At 44.6% G+C, this 18,355-nt stretch overlaps 6 protein-coding genes across 6 annotated transcripts; 2 read left to right on the top strand and 4 right to left on the bottom strand.

Moving 5' to 3' along the window:
• Positions 1 to 409: 409 nt before the first annotated feature.
• V865_003770 (uncharacterized protein) lies at positions 410 to 992 on the bottom strand (the record flags this gene model as incomplete). The annotated part of the gene is made up of 3 exons (XM_066227559.1): positions 410 to 584; positions 640 to 864; positions 928 to 992. 3 exons carry the CDS (start codon positions 990 to 992, stop codon positions 410 to 412), a joined length of 465 nt encoding a protein of 154 aa, XP_066083656.1.
• A 286-nt stretch (positions 993 to 1,278) lies between these two features.
• Positions 1,279 to 1,611, bottom strand: V865_003769 (uncharacterized protein; the record flags this gene model as incomplete). Its single annotated transcript, XM_066227558.1, has 1 exon — positions 1,279 to 1,611. The coding sequence occupies one exon, from the start codon at positions 1,609 to 1,611 to the stop codon at positions 1,279 to 1,281; it is 333 nt and encodes a 110-aa protein (XP_066083655.1).
• A 669-nt stretch (positions 1,612 to 2,280) lies between these two features.
• V865_003768 (uncharacterized protein) lies at positions 2,281 to 5,739 on the top strand (the record flags this gene model as incomplete). The annotated part of the gene is made up of 5 exons (XM_066227557.1): positions 2,281 to 2,807; positions 2,893 to 4,064; positions 4,131 to 4,307; positions 4,367 to 4,558; positions 4,619 to 5,739. 5 exons carry the CDS (start codon positions 2,281 to 2,283, stop codon positions 5,737 to 5,739), a joined length of 3,189 nt encoding a protein of 1,062 aa, XP_066083654.1.
• A 111-nt stretch (positions 5,740 to 5,850) lies between these two features.
• V865_003767 (uncharacterized protein) lies at positions 5,851 to 7,041 on the bottom strand (the record flags this gene model as incomplete). The annotated part of the gene is made up of 5 exons (XM_066227556.1): positions 5,851 to 6,033; positions 6,107 to 6,202; positions 6,307 to 6,397; positions 6,481 to 6,689; positions 6,835 to 7,041. The coding sequence occupies 5 exons, from the start codon at positions 7,039 to 7,041 to the stop codon at positions 5,851 to 5,853; spliced, it is 786 nt and encodes a 261-aa protein (XP_066083653.1).
• A 2,326-nt stretch (positions 7,042 to 9,367) lies between these two features.
• V865_003766 (uncharacterized protein) lies at positions 9,368 to 10,699 on the top strand (the record flags this gene model as incomplete). The annotated part of the gene is made up of 7 exons (XM_066227555.1): positions 9,368 to 9,670; positions 9,770 to 9,936; positions 10,020 to 10,037; positions 10,112 to 10,208; positions 10,285 to 10,324; positions 10,385 to 10,527; positions 10,631 to 10,699. The coding sequence occupies 7 exons, from the start codon at positions 9,368 to 9,370 to the stop codon at positions 10,697 to 10,699; spliced, it is 837 nt and encodes a 278-aa protein (XP_066083652.1).
• Positions 10,700 to 11,311: 612 nt separating this feature from the next.
• On the bottom strand, positions 11,312 to 17,435 carry V865_003765 (uncharacterized protein; the record flags this gene model as incomplete). Its single annotated transcript, XM_066227554.1, has 13 exons — positions 11,312 to 11,465; positions 11,536 to 11,599; positions 11,672 to 12,866; positions 12,926 to 13,613; positions 13,690 to 15,362; positions 15,415 to 15,470; positions 15,530 to 15,573; positions 15,629 to 15,993; positions 16,051 to 16,154; positions 16,211 to 16,692; positions 16,754 to 16,927; positions 16,996 to 17,006; positions 17,088 to 17,435. The coding sequence occupies 13 exons, from the start codon at positions 17,433 to 17,435 to the stop codon at positions 11,312 to 11,314; spliced, it is 5,358 nt and encodes a 1,785-aa protein (XP_066083651.1).
• Between the last annotated feature and the right edge of the window lie 920 nt (positions 17,436 to 18,355).

Genomic DNA, 18,355 nt, shown 5'->3' with positions numbered 1-18,355 from the left:
AATTTACATTGGTTTCGTTGGGTTGGTAAATTATCATTGTTGGGTTGATAGTATCTGTCTCGCTTCGGTCATTGTTGTATTATACTTATGAGGATTCTGGGTGGTCTACATGATGAGGATTAACGATGAATTCACGTGCCACTTGCTGTGTGTGCCACGACGAGTAGCGACTAGCACAGGGATACGTGGTAGTGGTGGTGATGATGTTTAATCGTTTAATTCTTGCTTTCATACCTCTTTTCTTTGGATTAATGCGAGGGTACTGCATATACTCTGTCAGTGTTAATTGGCATAAATGGACAAACAAAGAGTAGGAGACTCAGCAAGTTGTTCATATTATATGTTCTTATGCGAGCAGAGTGAGGATTTTTGCATGCATCTACAAAACAATCAAAAAAGCAATTGATAACTATCTTCTAGCACCTATTTCGAAACCATCTTCTGTGTATTTCATTCCCCGTCTGACGTTGATCGCTCTTATCTCTGGTGGATGCCATCCCCACCTTTGAACTGCTCGATCTAACATATCTTTGAATTCCGCTGGGTCGGGAAGTGCGGCCCAATAGTCGAGAGAGGCATTGTTTCTAAATCGATACTTCATCAGCAGTATGATCGAGCTTTAAGACAGGCCCGACTTACAAGCTCAACTCCGCACCAGACCTGAAACCAAAAGCTCCTCTTACAGTAGAAGCTTCTGTAAGAAGCCTTTTGACATGAGCAGGATTTTTCACATCTTGACCGTAAGACCGCCGGAAACCGACCAATCGAACTTCCCCACCTTGAATCAGAATATGTCGGCCGTCGAGATCGTGATGCAGGATGCCCTGCAGGTGGATCCTTTTGTAGGCTTCGTAGATTTTGATCCTAGAGGAAGAAACAAGTTAATCCAGTTGTAAGTGATACTGACAAAGGGAGTCGGATACTTACTGCCATTCTTCAGGTATGATGAGATACCTTGAGCCGAGCGACTGTCCAGCATTCTCCAATATCATGGCAATATATCGATCCTCTTCCCCACACGTGTATAACCCGTAGTATTTGGGCACTACCGTTCCTTGCAGTTGCTCCAATTGGTCCGTATAGAATCGTTCTTCCTTCAATGCTTCTTGCAGAATCTCTTCGTATGGAACGTAATCGTCCAGATCTGGATCTCGACAAGGATGACAAGGGGTGAATATCACTTTGAGGACAATGGACCCAAGCTGAGGATGTTCAGCCGACCAGAAATCTCATAGATGACCGTCGTGCAAGTATCCAGTAATCGTTATGATGTTCCTTTTAGGAGCGATGTCTCCGTAGGCCTCCTCCGATTTTCCTAAAAGGGGTGTGTGAGTAGAAGCTCGAGCAATTTGGTTCGAGGGTCCGTTCGGCGTAAGGCTTCTCGCTTTCACCTTTGTCCACCTCCTCTGATCGAATTGTGTCTCCAACGTCCACACCCCTCCTGGCGAGAGCAGACACATCGGATAATTGAGACAGCGATGGCAATTGTTCTGAGACTATGTCGGTCGATCGGTAAACTGATGTAGGGTGGCGAGAGAAGTCAAGACCGCTCGATAGCTCGCTACGGTCGTTCGGCTTGACTCCAGCCGCGAATTCGACAGGGAACGACATGGTGTGAGGTACATCAGGATGGTAATTGCGCGTGAGGAATGCTAGAAATGTTGAGGTGATGAAAGTACCGGAAGTACAAAAGATCGTCAAAGGCTACTACTATGGTAAATTATACATGGAGCGACGAACCCTCTCAATCGAGTCAGCTGTCGCACATGCACATGTGTGAATTACACATTACACATTACACACGCCAGGGAAGGATACTGTACACATACTGTACACACTTATGGCCATCTTTGCTACCGAAGCATCCTATCCATCCTCTTCCTCTTCCTTAAAATGACGAGGTGATGCCACCAGAGATGGCAGAATGATAAATCATGGATAAACCACCTTTTCGACGCGCCTCCGCCTCTCTCTTCTGCGGCCATAACGGTAAATCGCTTTCCTACTTCGCTGCTATCCACCGGACAATAACCCTATCAGACCATCATACCACTGCCCCGTCAACATTGCTTGTTTAGAAAGACAGATCCTCATCTTGTATTCATATCCTTCATCACCATTGTGTGTCCGATGGCTATATAAGTTTGGTCAAAACACTTGGTCACCAGACCGTACATCCACCTCCGTCACAACTCAATCAACAACAACAAGGTCACCTCCCCTCCTCTATTCCTCTCAGTCTCTCATACTCCTTTCATATTACCCTATCGACTGATCGAGATGACCTCGATACCGCAGGCGTCATCGTCGAGTACCGAGCCAAATCTTCGAGAGACCCGCTCAAATACCGGTAGCAGACCATTATCAGAGATAACGGAGAACGATCAGCACAGGAGAGGGATGATGTCTTCATCAAATAGATCAAGTTTGCATAAAGATAAAGATAGATCACGTCCGGTTTCGACGATATCTGTATCCGAAGAATCACCTAACAAGACTTCGGCTGGTATGGGTATGGGTGTACAGACTATAACGTTGAATTTGGTCGAATATGCAAAATCCCAATCCCAATCACAGACTACACCAACACCTACGATACAGATACCACCTCAAGCTCAAGCTCAAGACCAAGAACAAGAACAGAATCAAATTGGTTCAGATAAGATCCCACCTCCTCCTTCACCCAGTAGTAAACCGCAACCTCCAGAATTACCGAAAAGACCTGAATCGTTCTCCTTGAAAAAAGGTAAAGAGAAAGAAAAGAAGGGGTCGCCAAAGCTGTTTAATAAGGATTTACCTGAGACTGGGTGAGTGATCCTTACCTATGCTCATCACATGTTTGCTTGTTTTGTGAATGAGTAAACTAATGAGATTATGCATGTATCACCTCAGCGAGTCATCTCGCTCGGGTGTATCATCATTCTTACTTGCCAAAAGAGCTTCACTCCGTCCTTCATCACTTACCATCTCCTATGCGGAGGTAGCCAAACCCGTCCCTTCGCCTTCTGCAAACCCAGCTACAATCACCGCACCGACCGGATCCGCATCCGCTTTTGACTCTGTAGATAGTTTACGGACGTCTTCTTCCGGTGCGGATAGCACTTCTAAACCAGTTACGAAGTCCAAACCATCATGGCTCCGACGAGCGAGCGGTACAGCGGCTCTACGATCTAAATCACGTACGCCACCTCCTAAAGATGATTCCTCCCTACCCACTTCCACATCTCTACCGCCCGCATTACCAGCTCGCAAAGGCTTGGAACCACATGCGGAAGTACCCACCTCGCAATCCTTACCTGAAGAAGGACTGGGTATGGCACCTCCCCCTTTCCCACCTAGGAAGAATTCTTATGCCAATGTCACTGCTGCTGGACCCAGTAGAAGTAGGTTAGGTGAAGGACAAGGTAGACCTGCTTTCTCTCCTTCCTCCAGCGGAGGTCCTCCACCCTTACCCTCCAGAGATAATATAGGGAATATTAGAGGTAAGATCGCTGCGTGGACTGCAGCTGCTGCTCAATCAAGTAGCGGATTCTCAAGATCGGAATCATTAGTTTCAATTCACACTCAATCTCAGTCTGGATCGGGAGGATCTGGATTTGGACCACAGAGATTACCAGCTTCTGCTCAGAGGGTATTAGGACATGCTGGTTCGGCCGTTCAGAAGGGATGGGCAGGTCTGAGATCGAGAGGTGTAGGTGGAAGTATAAGCTCGATATCTTCTTTAGGCCAATCGTCAGGAAGGAATGGTAATGGATCATCATTCGAACCTTCATCTTCATGGGGATCAGGACTGAACAAAGGAAGCAGAGATAGATCAAGGTCGGATAATTACGAATTTGGACATGGTCATGAAGCACCACCACCTGATGGTCCGACTTTTGAATCTGATACGATCAAACGATCAGGAGATGGAACGGTTGGAAAGGTGTTTGGAAGGGATGTAGTGGATTCAGGAAAGGAATGGGGCATATTCGATGATACGACAGATCAAAGTGGTTTGGATGATTATGAAAAGAGAAGACGGAAATGTTTGCCTGCTGTTGTCATTCGTTCGGTAGAATATCGTGAGTATCATTCACCTACACCCTTTGCTATGAAAATTGTATCTACATAGCTGATATGATTGGTAGTGCAAATATGGGGTCCGAAGGAAGAAGGGATATTTAGAATCAGCGGAAGGAGTAGTCATATTGCAAAGCTAAGGAAAGAGTTCGATACAGGTGCGGATATAGATCTTACGAAATGTCATCCGGGAGATCTGGATCCTCATGCTGTAGCTGGACTGTTCAAATCGTATTTACGAGAGTGTGAGTGAAGCATCTCCTTCCAATGGGCAGGTCCATGACTTGTGACCCTCTTTTATCAGTACCGTCACCACTTTTGACACATGATCTTGCTCCTCGCTTCGACTCGTACGTCAAGGGTAAAGGGAAAACCAACAATCGAGCGACACTCGATTCTATGGCTGCTGAAGATGGACATTCTGATCAGCCAGAAGATCTTAAATCGCTGCTGCAGCTGTTACCTCAAGCTCACTGGTTCTTACTCGCGGACACAGGTAAGTCGTATTTGCTCAGACAACCTGTCAAAGGCGCAATCTGACCGCCTTCATCTACAGTCAAACTTCTCGATCTCATCCCTCGACATTCCTCGACGAATCGAATGACTCAAAACGCTCTTATGCTCTCCCTGGGGCCCTCAGTGAATATACCCGGAGGTATACTGAGTGAATTGATCGAAAAGCGCGAAGAGCTGTTCGCAGAACCACCGTCACCTTCAGCTCTCGAGACCGCAGAAGCTCTGATAGATTTTGGTGACGTGTCCATACCGCCTGTTACTCCGTTGACCGAAAGATCCTCAACACCCGTATCCCCATCAAACATAGATGATCATTCCGGACCTCCATCCTATATGGGATCTACAAAATCGAAGAAAGGACCTCGCATACCCGCGAAACCAAGTCTGACAAGGTTGTTCACCTCATCCAGCCATACTTCCCTACCGCGACAGAAGAGCATAGATACGTTGAATAGTATACTTAGTCCTGAACCTCCTCGAGTGGAAGTACCTATCTCACCTGCATCGCCATTACCTTCATTCGAACCTTCTCGATCGGAGGATACCACACCTAAAGCTTTACCCGCACCACTAATACTCTCCACCGCCACGGCTGAGAATGTACCCGTTCCTGAAACACCCATACCCACTTCGGGTACAACTTCGTCAGACAAGATTGAAGAGATACATTATCCCAGCGGGACGGTAGATGAAAGATCCAAGTTGTTTTCTACACCTATAGCAGACAGGTTTCAAAATACCTCTTCGCCTTTTCCTTCACTCCGTCATGGTCAGGGTAAACCTAGAAGCTCCAATGGATCAACATTGACTATCAACTCTTCGGCTAGCGAAGGTAATTTATCTAAAGTTGCCCAGGTAGAACACAGTCCGAATCCTGTTAATGTTATCAGAAGGGGAGCACCTGTGTTTTTCTCCTCTGCTGCTGTGCTTGATCGACATTCTAGTACTTCGGCTGGTGGACACAAGAGATCAACATCGGCGTCTGCGACTGCTACTCTGAATAATGCAAACACAAGTGGACTGAAGAGGAAAGATAGTGAAGAAGATGAATCGAATGAGGGCATTCGGAAGAAGAACGAAGATGAAGATGGTAGAGAGCAGAAACGATTATCGGCTGGACCAGATAGTCTGAACTCAAGAATTAGAGAATATACTGTATAGAGCATAGGCTATATAACATATCATTAGAAAGATGGTGGGTTGATGGGTTGTCTTGAGCTGTGTAATCATATGCATAATCTATTTGTCGTATCACCTCCGTATCTCCGTATGTCAGTGATTACTTGGATTTCTTCTTTTTTCATCTTCTTCCTTCTCTTTCTCTTTACGATCTTTCTCCTTGCTTGAGCCAGACCTACTCTCGCGTTCTCGCTCTTTGTCTTTATCTCTATCTTTACTTTCTTTGGATTTATCTTTTTCTTCAGGTAGAAACTTCTCGATCAACTTGATTGCGCCCTGTTCACATGAGGGAAAACACATTTAACTGAGAGTTACTTACTCCTCACATATAAAAATGTAAAGAACTCACATAAATCGGTTTCTTATCTTTTGGTCTACCTCTTGAATCTACGATCACTTCGGTATCGATGAAGGAGTACATCACAAGACAGAATATCGCTTTTAGCTAAACCAACAGCTGTTAGCTCTTATTTTATCTTATTCGGTTCTCATGCTCGTCCGGGTTGGTGAAGAGCTAAATTGTAGATACAGGTAGATGATTGTGCTCACCTTAGGCCACCAGACTAACGATCTAGCTTGATCTCTAAACAAGAGAATTTCGAAATATTCCAAAACAGAAAGAATGATCCAGTACGATAGCCTAAATTCGGATTAATCAAACGAGAAGACAATGACGGCTCGAACAGTGTATTTTTGGTATGATATGAACATGGATGAACTTACCATAACACCCTATCTTTCGTTTCATAGATTGATTTACTAGTACAATACAATGGGATGAAATAGACTATAGGCCATGTCAGGAGGAAATGGAAATACCATGGTATTGCATACCAATAAGCAAAATGGAGGAAGACGAATATCCCAATTGTCAGATGGGGAGATGCGAATATATTTAAGAATTGATATAAGGGAGGACACCAATCTTTGATCTGTCCGTAGTTTACACATTAAACTCTGAGGTTAGCATTCACACAAGATTGGACCCCAATGTTGTCTATTTCGTGGATGGTCGATGGAAATGGTATCGGACGAGTTGCGATGCGATGCCGTGCCACTTCCATCTGATTCACTCACCCATCGATCTACCACTTCTCCAGCTCTGACCTCTTCCGGTCTAATGTCTTCCCTCAGCTTCATCTCGTTCTTCTTCGCTTCTTCTAACGCTGCAAGTTCATCTTTTTCTCCTTGTTGAGCTAGGTAAATATGGTACAACGCTGCTTGACCTGCCGGAGTGAAATTGGTCAGGGCAGCTGCCTCGAGAGTGGTAGGTTTCTTAGACATCCGGTTTTGCTTCGCTGACGACACAAACAGCACATTGAATTTTATCGCATTTTACACTGATCATTTGATTCAGCTTTGAGGCATTGGGTAGAGACACAAAGGATCTGCTACCGATAGGTACGTTACAAGAAAGGATGTTCGATAAGTGACATCGATCAGTTTCAGCAAGGGATTCTACAGTTACGTGGCGGAGAAAGCGTTATAGTTTTTACAGATGATAGTTATAATCGATCCATTAAATTCTTGGTGAACAAGCTTTCTAATATTTCTGCTTGTCAAATGTAACGATGTGGAGTGAAATCCCATCTGGTAGGATCACGCATGCATGTGACGATTTGATGTAGAAGATATCTGTGTATGGTAATACCGGATGTGAATGAATCACAAGTATTACTGTATATGAACTAGTCTACGCACTGACACCCTCCTTTGGTGATGATCCTGATGATCCGATCAAAATGTACTAAATTCACGTCTGCACATATCTCTACAACGTACTGGCCCTCTTTCCTCGCATCTCGTTTCTCTCTTCTTTTTCTCTTTGTAGACCACCTAGCATTCTAATCACCTATAGCGCTCATCCATCAGACCCCAAAGGTGAGCGGTATCCAAACCCATCAGACGAGTTCAGCCATACGATACCAAGTCACACAAATAAAGGAAAGATGTTATCTGGAGGGAAAGCCGTGGGGTTCGAGGTAAGTGCCTTTGCTCCTCCAATCCCTTTTACCTTTTGAAGGGATTGAACATGAATGTGAACGGAAAAGGACGGATGTCAGCTGATACATACAACTGTTTTAGGCATGGGTAGAATCCAAAGACGATCAGGTGCGACTTAGTGAGGCTTATCTTTCTCCTCTTCTGTTTGAGCGATTCGAGCTGACGTGATACGATGTCTTCCGACTTGCTACGAAAGACGAATACCAGGTCATACATCATCCAGCAAAAGGAGAAAAATCCCCTTAGAATGTTACCTCGAGACCATTGATCAGGTAAGTCCTATTTTGCTTTCTCAAACGACACATGTTTAGCAAACAGCCACTGAAGCTAAAGTCCCAACCAGAAAGAAACCGTATGGGTAGTCGTAATCCAGCTTCCCGCACATTCCGTTCTCACACAGATCTTGCTTGACAAGTCATCTTATTATATGAATGCATCTTATCTCTGCATCACTGTAAAGACATCATGACAGGCGATCAATACACACCAGGAGAGCGAAACCAGTTTGTCGCAACAGCCAGACTTATTGGTAAAATTCCAGCTGCTCGCTACCACCATGTCTCTATGGACACCATCTATCGAGCTATCAGGAAAGATGCTCTGTATGATTCTCAAGAGAACCGCCCTCGTTCAGGCCGACCTCCTCTCCTGACAGTACGGGATGATCGGCATATCCACCGCTTCATGTTAGAAAGAGCAGAACTAAACGCACTTCATGTGGCGCACCAGCTCCCAGAGATCGGTGTCTCTGCCTCGCACAATACTGTAAAGATGTCTATGAAGCGGACACACCTCAAGAGGATTATCCGCCCAAAGAAACAAAAGTTAACAGATGAAGACAGAGTGGCTCGACAAGCTTGGGCTGCTGAATATAAAGATTTCGACTTTCAGCGAGGTATCTACACTGATGAAGTCTGCCTAAGACTGGACGATGCGGTGCAAGAGTGGATGACGGTTGAAGAGGGAAGAGAGAAAGATCCTAGGGTTATAAACACTGTAAAGACATCGAAGAAGGTACGATAATGGTCTGGGCAGCGATATATTGGGATGGAAGGTCAGACCTGCACATCTTTGACTGTAGTGAGTAAGAGCAAGAAGGAGTCGAAGGAACGATCTACTGTAATCAAATCACAAAGAACTGCTTGAAGGTTGTATGGGATAGGATGAAAGCAAGATGGCGAGGCTGGGAAGGGGTCCTGTGATACTTCAGGATGGTGTACCGCTTCATTGGACTCGAAAATCAAGAAGCAGCTGCGATTTGGGATATACCTTTTCAACCATCCGGCTTATTCTCCAGACATAAACCCTATTGAAAATGTATGGCATATGCTTCAAATGCGGCTCTATACTCTTCACCCTCGTCCTCAAGACATTGATGACCTTGGTGAAGCTGCCAAACGTTGTTGGAAAGAGATACCACAAGAACACATAAATAACTGTATCGCCAGTATGCCACACAGGTTGGAGCTTGTCGAAGCAAACAGAGGTGGACACACTGGTTATTGATGATGTGAGTCTCATACTTTTTAGGCAGCAGGTACTGATCGCTAGCTATTTGCAGAGTCGTTTCTGATCTATGTTTCCATATGTAAAGAAGGATATATGCATGATCTTTGAGCAGAGCGCAAGCAGAGAATGGCTGTGGCGGTTTGTACCATACGGTTTCTTTCTGGTTGGGACTTTATCACTATGGCAATGGCCATTTCAGCCATTTCGAATTCGGATATCTAGACTTCCTAATCTTAAGAATCATAGGGACATCAAGCTGTCTCCATATATCGATGGGAATCTCCTTTTGGCGAAAGCATGGTTGAGAGATCACGATTCATGCCAATGGGATAGTATTGTTCAAAGACAAGGACAAGGCAAGAGAGGAACTATCAAATCATCCTTGTATTTTGCACCTCTCGTCAGTGAATTATCAGTGACCATTATCCGTTCACAGAGGAAAGTAAAGAAAACCTGAATCTGTCTAATCTGAATACCCGATCCTTCCCACTCATTTTAGCCAACGACAGATGATCTTACCAAAGTGACCATCAGCCCCCAAGCTTTGACAACTCTTGGGACTATTGAGATCGTGCTGGAAGTTGGTTCTTATAAGCCTACTGGCTATGAAGCTCGACACACCTCGGAGCTGGACGAGAAGGGCACTATTCACGAAAAGACAGAAAAGTGAGTTCTTCTTCTGATACAGGCGGGTCCTCAATTGCTGTTAGACATCAGCTTATATAGCTATGACATTTATTCGCTTTCAGATTGCCTTATGCCATATCGTGAGTCGGTAACATGCCATTTCACAGGCATTTAACGCCAGGATCGAGCTAATTAGAGCCCATAAACTCTACAGGACCGTCAACGGAGAGAAATATGAGCTACCAAGAACAATGCATTATATCTTCACACCTGCAGCAAAGGGCAGTAAACTCTATCGTTTCCTCTTCAAAGTGAGCCGAATTTCCGAGACGAGATTTTTAGCTGAGTGAATGACAGAGCCTGTTAGCTCACCATCGGGATTCACAGTATCGTCCTCGACCTGCTTTGGTTTTGCTGAAAGTGATTGGTGAGTTCTATCCATATTCTTCGAGAAGTAAGGAAGATCTGCTGAGTGCCACAATGATAGATGAGCCCGCACAATCCCATTACGTGTCTCGAGCCAACCTTAAGAGAAAGTCGTCATCGATTGGTGAAGCGACAGAAGTGGTAGATGATCAAGAAGGAGAGCCGAATCCTTCGCTTCAAGCCAAACGAGTCAAATATCTGGAGGTAAGGCATTGCAATCAGCTAATGGATGCCGTCGTTGCGGGGTCTTTTGCTGACCGTATAACATGTGATGCAGGAACAAGTCTGAAGACTCTCGTCTCAGCAGAGCCAATCGCTCGAGGCAGCTAGGAAGAACGATGAGATTATAGACTTAACCTCTGCCGACGATGTCTAGCGCCACTTCTGATACTGTAAATGTAATGCTGAGTTTGTGGCGGTTTCCCACTTCTCTATAATAAATGTAACAGAGTGTTGTATGAGTATATGATGTTGTGTGTATCGCTGAATGTATGTGTATGAATATCAAGGTATATCGAGCATCTACATCAGATACTGTGTAGACTATTCCAGGCATCCCTGTTTACTCCCCGAGCCCTTTCGGCGGTGTCTTTCGACCCACATACAATGATTGCGTATCCATCGTCGTCTACACTATGTTCTTTCTTTCTCATTACCTATATTGTCCATCTGTTTTAAGATGCTCCATATACTCTGACTTGAGCTATGAATTATCATCCTCTTCAGGTGGTATATATTCAGACCAAAGTGCGTCGCGATGCGTGAAACATCAATGGTCATACATTCTATAATACGTACTCTTTTTTCTACTTCTTAGATAATCAATCATATATTCGTCAGCGTCAAAAGTCAAAAGTTAAACCGAAAGAAGGAAGAAGTCAGGAAAGCCAAGTTAAATTAGAATACAAAAATTGTCCGTGTGGCTGGGAAAAAAAGCAACAAGAGGTATATGTACGTGTAGGATTGTAAATGACATGGTGTATTCGACTTATGAATGTCTCAGAGGGGAAGTTTCAGGATCAAACTGCTGTAAGAGATGTTTGAGCTGAACCACATCCTCCGTACGTGGAGCACTCGCTGATACACTCGGCGTGAGGTTTGATCCTGGTGTTGAATTGTTGAGATCTTCCATTGCTAGCCAGCTATACAAGCCGAGACCAATCTTGAATCAGCTTCGCGCGATTGATACAGGACACTGCTTGGTGAACTCACTGATCAAGTTGTGACCTCAAACTCTTCGCTTTCAATCTGAAATGGGAATATACAGCTTGTTCGTCTATATCCCGTACGGACGGTATGATCAGCAGAGCGTTGTATGAACTAGTAGATTGGTCAATCGTATACTCACAAGGGAAAAGTTTACCATCTTTTCCAGGAGTGATCCCACTCTCACTCTGCATCTTATCCATCTGTTCAATCAAGAAATCCTTTTCATCCTGTTCATCCTCTAATTGCCTTTTCAGAGCGTCTACCTCCATCTCTAAAGCTTTGATCTTTTTCGCAGATATCAAATCTTGTCCGGCTGTCGATTGACTGTGGGTAGGCGTTCCATTGGAATTGATGACTGATTGTCTTTTCGAGGGAGTCAATGGTGGAGCCGAAGCTTCGTTCAGTCTCCTTAATTGGTCGGACATATCACCTCGTAGCGCATCATGGGACTGCTGTAATCCCCTTAATAAGTCTTCTCTTCGCAAATTCGAGTTTGACGGCGTAGACGGTGTAGGCGTAGGGAGTGACCTAGAAGAAGCGGCAGATAAAGCTTTCTGTAATTCGTTTATCTGATTCTGTAATCTCTGATTCTGTTCCAGGGTATTTCGATGTTCCATCTCCAATCTTGATAAATCATCTTGTGACTGACGATATCTTACCTCTAACCCTCTGGCAGACGAAGCAGATAGAGAAGCAGTGGAAGCTTGTTTCCTCTGATCCTGTAAATCTTTTTCTAAAGAATTGATTCGAAATTCCAAAACTCTTCTAGCTTTCTTTTCTTCTTCCAGCAATTGAGTCAGATCTTTATCTTCGGGTGATAGAGATGCTCTGGCCGATCTAGCTTCTTTGGATTTCGATGCCTTGAGCTTATCATATTGTCTAGCAAGATCTTCCAGATCGGCGTTTAACCTATTCCGATGAGTTTCAAGACTCTTCAAGAGGGTATTCAGTCGGTCATTTTCCTTGATCTGTTCAGCCAATTGTTGATCAGTGAATTTCTTGGCTTTTTCAAGTACATGATAATGTTCGACAACAGTCTTGTTCTCTCGACCACGTAAGAAGTCAATCTCTTTATCACGAGCTTTGATATCTGCTGCTGCCTTTGCTAGAGCTCGTTCAGCTTGTAAAGCGGTATTTCGACGTTCAGCCAATTCGACCTGATTGTTGTGAACTTCTTGTTCGAAATGATGTCGTTTGGAAGATTCCTCGTGTAACTGTCGGGTGATGTTGTCCAAGGATTTGGCCCAGTTTGCTTTTTCACCTTCGATCTCGAGCACAGCATCTTCCAAACCGTTATATTCGTCTTGTAAGGCGTGAAGGTGTTTTTCGATGTCCTGAAACATCGACATACATGATCAGCGTAAACACATTAACCAATGAGACATAAACTCACATCCCTGGCCTGAGCGGTACTCTGCAGTCTACTTGCCGTTCCACTCAACTGTTCTCTCACCATCTCCAATTCCTTCTCATCCTTTCTCCTCTGCTCTTCCACCTGGTTGATCTTGACTTGCATGGCAGCTAATTTCTCTTCTTTCTCTTTCAAAACATTCTGAGCAAGCTTCAGATCCCTTTGAGCATTGGTATGACTATTCTTCAGCCCTTCTACATCGACCCTAAGCTTGTTGGCAAGCTGTTGAGCAGCTTCTCTTTGGTCATCCAGCGATTTCTGGAGCTGCGAAACTTGATCTCGTAATCTTGACATCTCTTGTTCTCTCGATTTGTCGGCTTCTTGTCTCTTGGAATCTTCCGACGATTTAGCGGCCATGACTTTTCGCAAATCATCTAATTCTTTTTCGAGTTTCTGCCGAGCGGATACTTCAGCTTGTTTCTCTTTATCTTTAGCGGCAATTTGAGATTTCATGCTTTCCACCTTCACATTAAGAGCTGCCAATGCTTGCTCCGAAGTTTCTCGCGCTTTGTCAGATTCCCTCTGTTTGGTTTTCAGTTCTGACAATTCACGTTGTTTAGCCTCGATGGAAGTGGTATGTCGTTGAATGGTGGATTGAAGTTCGTCCATCTGACTTTTGGCCTTTCGCAGATCTTCGTTCAGAGCTGTTGCTTGACTATTACCAGATTCACTATACATTCGATCCGAGTCCCAGTAAGCTCAGTAATCCTCGATAAGTAAATCTTCATGGGTCAAGGCAGACTTACGCTTTGCTCTTCTCCAGCTGTAATCGCTTTTCCATCTCCATTGAATTCGCTTCCGCTCGATCTTTTGCTCTTTTCAGCGCTTCTTCTTTCTGTGTGACTTCCCTCTTTAGATCTTCAACCTTATTCTGTAATTCCACTTTTTCTTTTTCCAACTTCGAATATATATTGGATCGTTCTTTGGAGTCCTTCAATAATTCCGCTTCACGGTTTTGCCATATCGAACCTTGTTTCTCTAACATAGCAGCTTGTTCCACTAACGCTTCGAAATCAGCTTGGACTTTTGATAATTTCTCTTTAGCCAGATCCGCTTGGGTGGATGCCTTTTCCCTTTCCGAATCTAAAACGTCTATATCACCTTCCAACTCTTTGATCTTCTCTTCCAACTCTGCTTCTCTAGCTTTGGACCTTTCCAACATCCTATCTTTCTCTCTACCCAACTCCCTCTCAGATGACAGATCTCCTTCAACTTTGGTCTTTTCAGCTACCAGTGAAGCTTTTAGTTCTTCCAATTTCTTCTTTTCCATTTCATCGCGCTCCGCTCTCTCTTTAGCCATAGCTAATTCAGCCTGTTTACGAACCAGCTCATCATCCGTCCGAGTGGCCGCTAACAAGGGTCGTACTTTGACGTATAGTCCCCACCACGGCCAATCTTTCAGTTGTAGGTAAACTCTGGCATTTCGTTGGATCGTACGAACAGCTTGAGCTCGATTGATCAACTTGAGGATCCTTCGACGAGCAACATGCATCCTAGCAGCTGATTGGAATCGCCTAAACAGATCTGTGAGAAGATTATCCCTTCTTTCTTCCAATTCAGCCAAAACGCCAGCCTTGAAGAAAATCTTGGTAGCACCGATCTTGTAAAACTGTTTATCCAGCTCTAAAGCCTCAGCTATACGTTCAGCGGCTTTTCGACTGTCCATGTACCCTTTCGGTATGACACCAGGAGTGAGCACTTCGTATCGTTGTCTGAACTCTGCGAATGAATGTCGGTTGGGATAACCCAATCTCGCAATACGGATACCTTCCAATACACCATTACATCTGAGCTGATCTAACACCATGTTCACGTTGACTTTCCCAGGCTGTTTATCCGAGTTTGGTACAATACATCTGACGAAGTGCGGCTGAGTGCTGGAAAGCTGTTGCATGAGCTGACCGAGTTGCTCTTTATGTCTTTGACCAACAGTTCGGAAAGCACCTCGTTTGACTTTCTTGACTACTCCTCCGGTGGCCGCATCTTCGGCATACTCAGAGAACAGCGTAGCGATCGAAGGTATTTCCGAGGTCGCCAATAATCTTGCAACAGCTTCGTTAATGGGATCTTTGTTCTTCTCCAGCCATCCTTGAGTCCGGTATTCCACATCACCAGCGTAATGCTTGATGACGAAACCTGCTCCGAATCTGGTAGCTTTGAATTTCGACGATCCAGGGTGTTTGGGAGTAGCTCCTTTGGGAGTTTCCCATAGCTGCTGTACCTTTTCGGTAAACGTGAGATCGGTGGCTCGGGGCATAATACATTCTTCATCGAGAAGCGATAGCATACCAATCGGTTGGGTGGATTCGATAAGTTCGATCGTCGGCTGAAGGTCTAATCCAAAGTTGACATAGTCCCATTCGATTCCTTCTCGAGCGTACTCTTCTTGCTCCAAAGTGAACATATGGAAGTTGAAGAACTATAGCTATGTCAGCATAGTTCGCATGCAAGGATACCCAAAGCCAGCTCACCTGTTGCAGCTTCTCATTGGTAAAGTTGATCAAAAGCTGTTCATAACTGTTCTCGACTATGTGATAATGTCAGCTTGGTGCTAACATTGGAGGTTCTGACCTGAGCTTAGCTTACCAAAAATCTCGAAACCAGCAATATCCAATACACCGATTGATAACCTGTTTCCTGTAATTAGCAAAAACACTCAAATTTGGAAGACGAGTCATGGCTTACGATTTGGCACTTGGCCTATCCAGAGCCGTGTTAATTCTCTCTACCATCCAACCAAAGGTCTTCTCGTACATGAATTTACACAATGCCGCTAGCTCATCTTCGGCCTGCTTCTTCGTTCGTGCATTTGTGACCCATTCTCTACCAGCTCGCACTTTAGGCTGTAGGACGGATTTCGTGAACTCTTTAACGGATATACCTAAAAGGTGACATATTCGATCTGCAACGGGTTGCATTGCAGGTGGTAAGAATGCTTGATCGGTTGCTGAGCCAGTTAACAATAGGTTCCCGATATGTAGGATGACAGCTGGTATACGGAATAATTCGAATTGCTCGGTTTCGGTAAATCCAACGACGGCTAATGCTTCCTATGAACCAACCGGGAATCAGCATATCAATACAGAACAGATCGCTGGGAGGTTTACCTTTAACAATCGCCATTCCGTATGATCATTCACCCCGTCAATCTGGAATCTAGTCTTCTTCAGAAACTCAAATTTCTCAGGTCCTCCGTCAAGCAGCAATCGATCTAAGCGGTGAGAATTAGCTTATGAGACATATTAATCGAATTCCAAGTCAGCTTACCAGCCAATTTCGCTTCTTTTGCACCTTTCAGCAATTGATAGAAGACATGAAAATTCCGTTCTCCCTCCGCTCTAGCTGTGACTCTACTCTTCTCCAGAAGATACCAATCGATGTTTGCTCCTGCAATAGCGCCAGACGGTGAAAAGAATATCCTAATGAATTTACCGAATCTACTCGAATTGTTGTTCCTCATGGTCTGGGCATTACCAAACGCTTCCAAGATTGGATTCGCCTGGAGGATCTGCTGTTCCAATAACCCCAAAGATGGTTCGGTTATCGCCAATGAAGATAGATCGATCTCGGATGCATCTTTCCCTTTGAATGATGATGATCGAGGTAAACCCGTTGAAGGTGCCTTCGAGATCGATTTACTGCGTGTCAGTGATGAAGATGAATCAGAAGGGATTTGGGAAGCTGCTATAGCTGCGAGGTACTGAATAACCTTTTTGGTATTTTCTGTTTTACCTGCACCTGATTCACCACTGTATAACAAACACATCATGAGTTAGCTAAAGGAGCGTCCTTGGTATATAGGTAACTCACGTAATCAGGATACTCTGACTTTCCCTCTCTTCGCCAATCTGCTGCCAAGCTCTTTCGGCTACTGCGAATATATGAGGCGCATTTTCTTCTCTCCTTCTTGTACGATACTGGGCGATATGTTTTGAGGTGTAGATAGGAAGTGATTGATACGGATTGAGAGATATCAAGAAAAGTCTGAGGGAAACCATCACATCAGCTGTCATACTACCTCGTCTCGGTGTCTAGCTGGTTGTGACACTCACCCAGAATAAGTCTAGATAACGTTGAATGAATATCCTTCCACTATCAGCTGACTTTTTTCGTCAAGATATTTGGTGTAGATATCTCGGCTCACATAGATGTTATTGCTTTGATACCTCATCCTCAGATTATTAATCACACTAGCTTCGTTCAAATGCGTCAAATCCGCTATATCCTCTACGCCATCAAATTGAGGAGGGTTCATCGGACTGAGTTGATAGAGCGGTACCGTACGTATTTCGTTGGTCGTCGAAATTTGAACTTCGGCTGTAGCGTCGGGCGAGTTGTCATCGCCTGACTGAGAACGAATCCAACACGGTAAGAAACCTTCTGTGGGGTCTGGTAACCACATTCTCCTATGTGATGAGGAAGGGGGAGCATCGTAAGGATAGATTGGTGGGCGAGGGGTAGTTCGACGAGTAAGGGAGACGAGTCGGTCCATCGTAAATCAACGAGATGTCACAGTCATAAATGGTAGATTAGATGTTGTTAACAATAGGTTAGCTATATTTCTCTCGTTTTGCTGGTCAAGTATACCTATACCAAAATAAGCAATACCATGATGAAATGAAAACCTACTTCTTCTCGTTGAACTCGGCTTGCGCCGCTGCCAAAGCACCTTGATCCCTCTCATCCCTATTCACCCTTCTCAACAGCGATGAAGGGTCCATGTTGGCTAGTTGAGTATGTGATTAGATCTGGACCATGTGCGGAATAAAGATAGAAGGACAATGCGTCGATGCGTTGACTGGTGTAGGAATAGCTAAAGGAGGGTGATCGGAATGCTCGGAGGAGAAATGGTTGTTGGACGTAGATTGAATGGCTGGTGAAGGGGAAGTTGATGATGGGATGGAGGTTGAATAAATGAGATGGGCGGGAGATGATTTATGTGTGCTGTTTGATGAGATTATCGGATAGTTGCTTGATACCTCCTCATAGCTCGTCTTGATCAGCTGTTGAATACGTTGGTCGTCGTCGGTGGTGGTAGTGGTTGTTATTGATGAGGGTAGAGCGCAGATGGCACGGATGATGAATGTGTGTGTGTGTTATCACTCTGCTCTACTGTATTGTTGTTGTTGTTCATCCCATCCACTCTCACTCTCTCGTGGCTGTTTTCGCTTTCACGCGTCTCACCTTGAAAGTCAATGACAGCATATTTGATCCCGTCCCTTCAATTATGAGCCACACCAGTAAACCCCGTTGACTCATCTGAGCTTAACAGCGGGAATAAGTTAGCCACGTGGTTCAGTCCTTTGGTCTAGCAACAAGATGGTCATTCCTCCTCCACAGACGATGTATGTTACATATCCACCGCTCTTCTTCTTGTTCTTCCTCCTCTACCTCCTATCTTACTGTATCCCA

Source organism: Kwoniella europaea, chromosome 1 (assembly GCF_036810445.1).
Source record: "Kwoniella europaea PYCC6329 chromosome 1, complete sequence".
In the NCBI taxonomy this organism is placed as follows: Eukaryota; Fungi; Basidiomycota; class Tremellomycetes; order Tremellales; family Cryptococcaceae; genus Kwoniella; species Kwoniella europaea.
The sequence above is the reverse complement of the archived record's forward strand: the minus strand, read 5'-3'. Positions and strand labels throughout refer to the sequence as shown.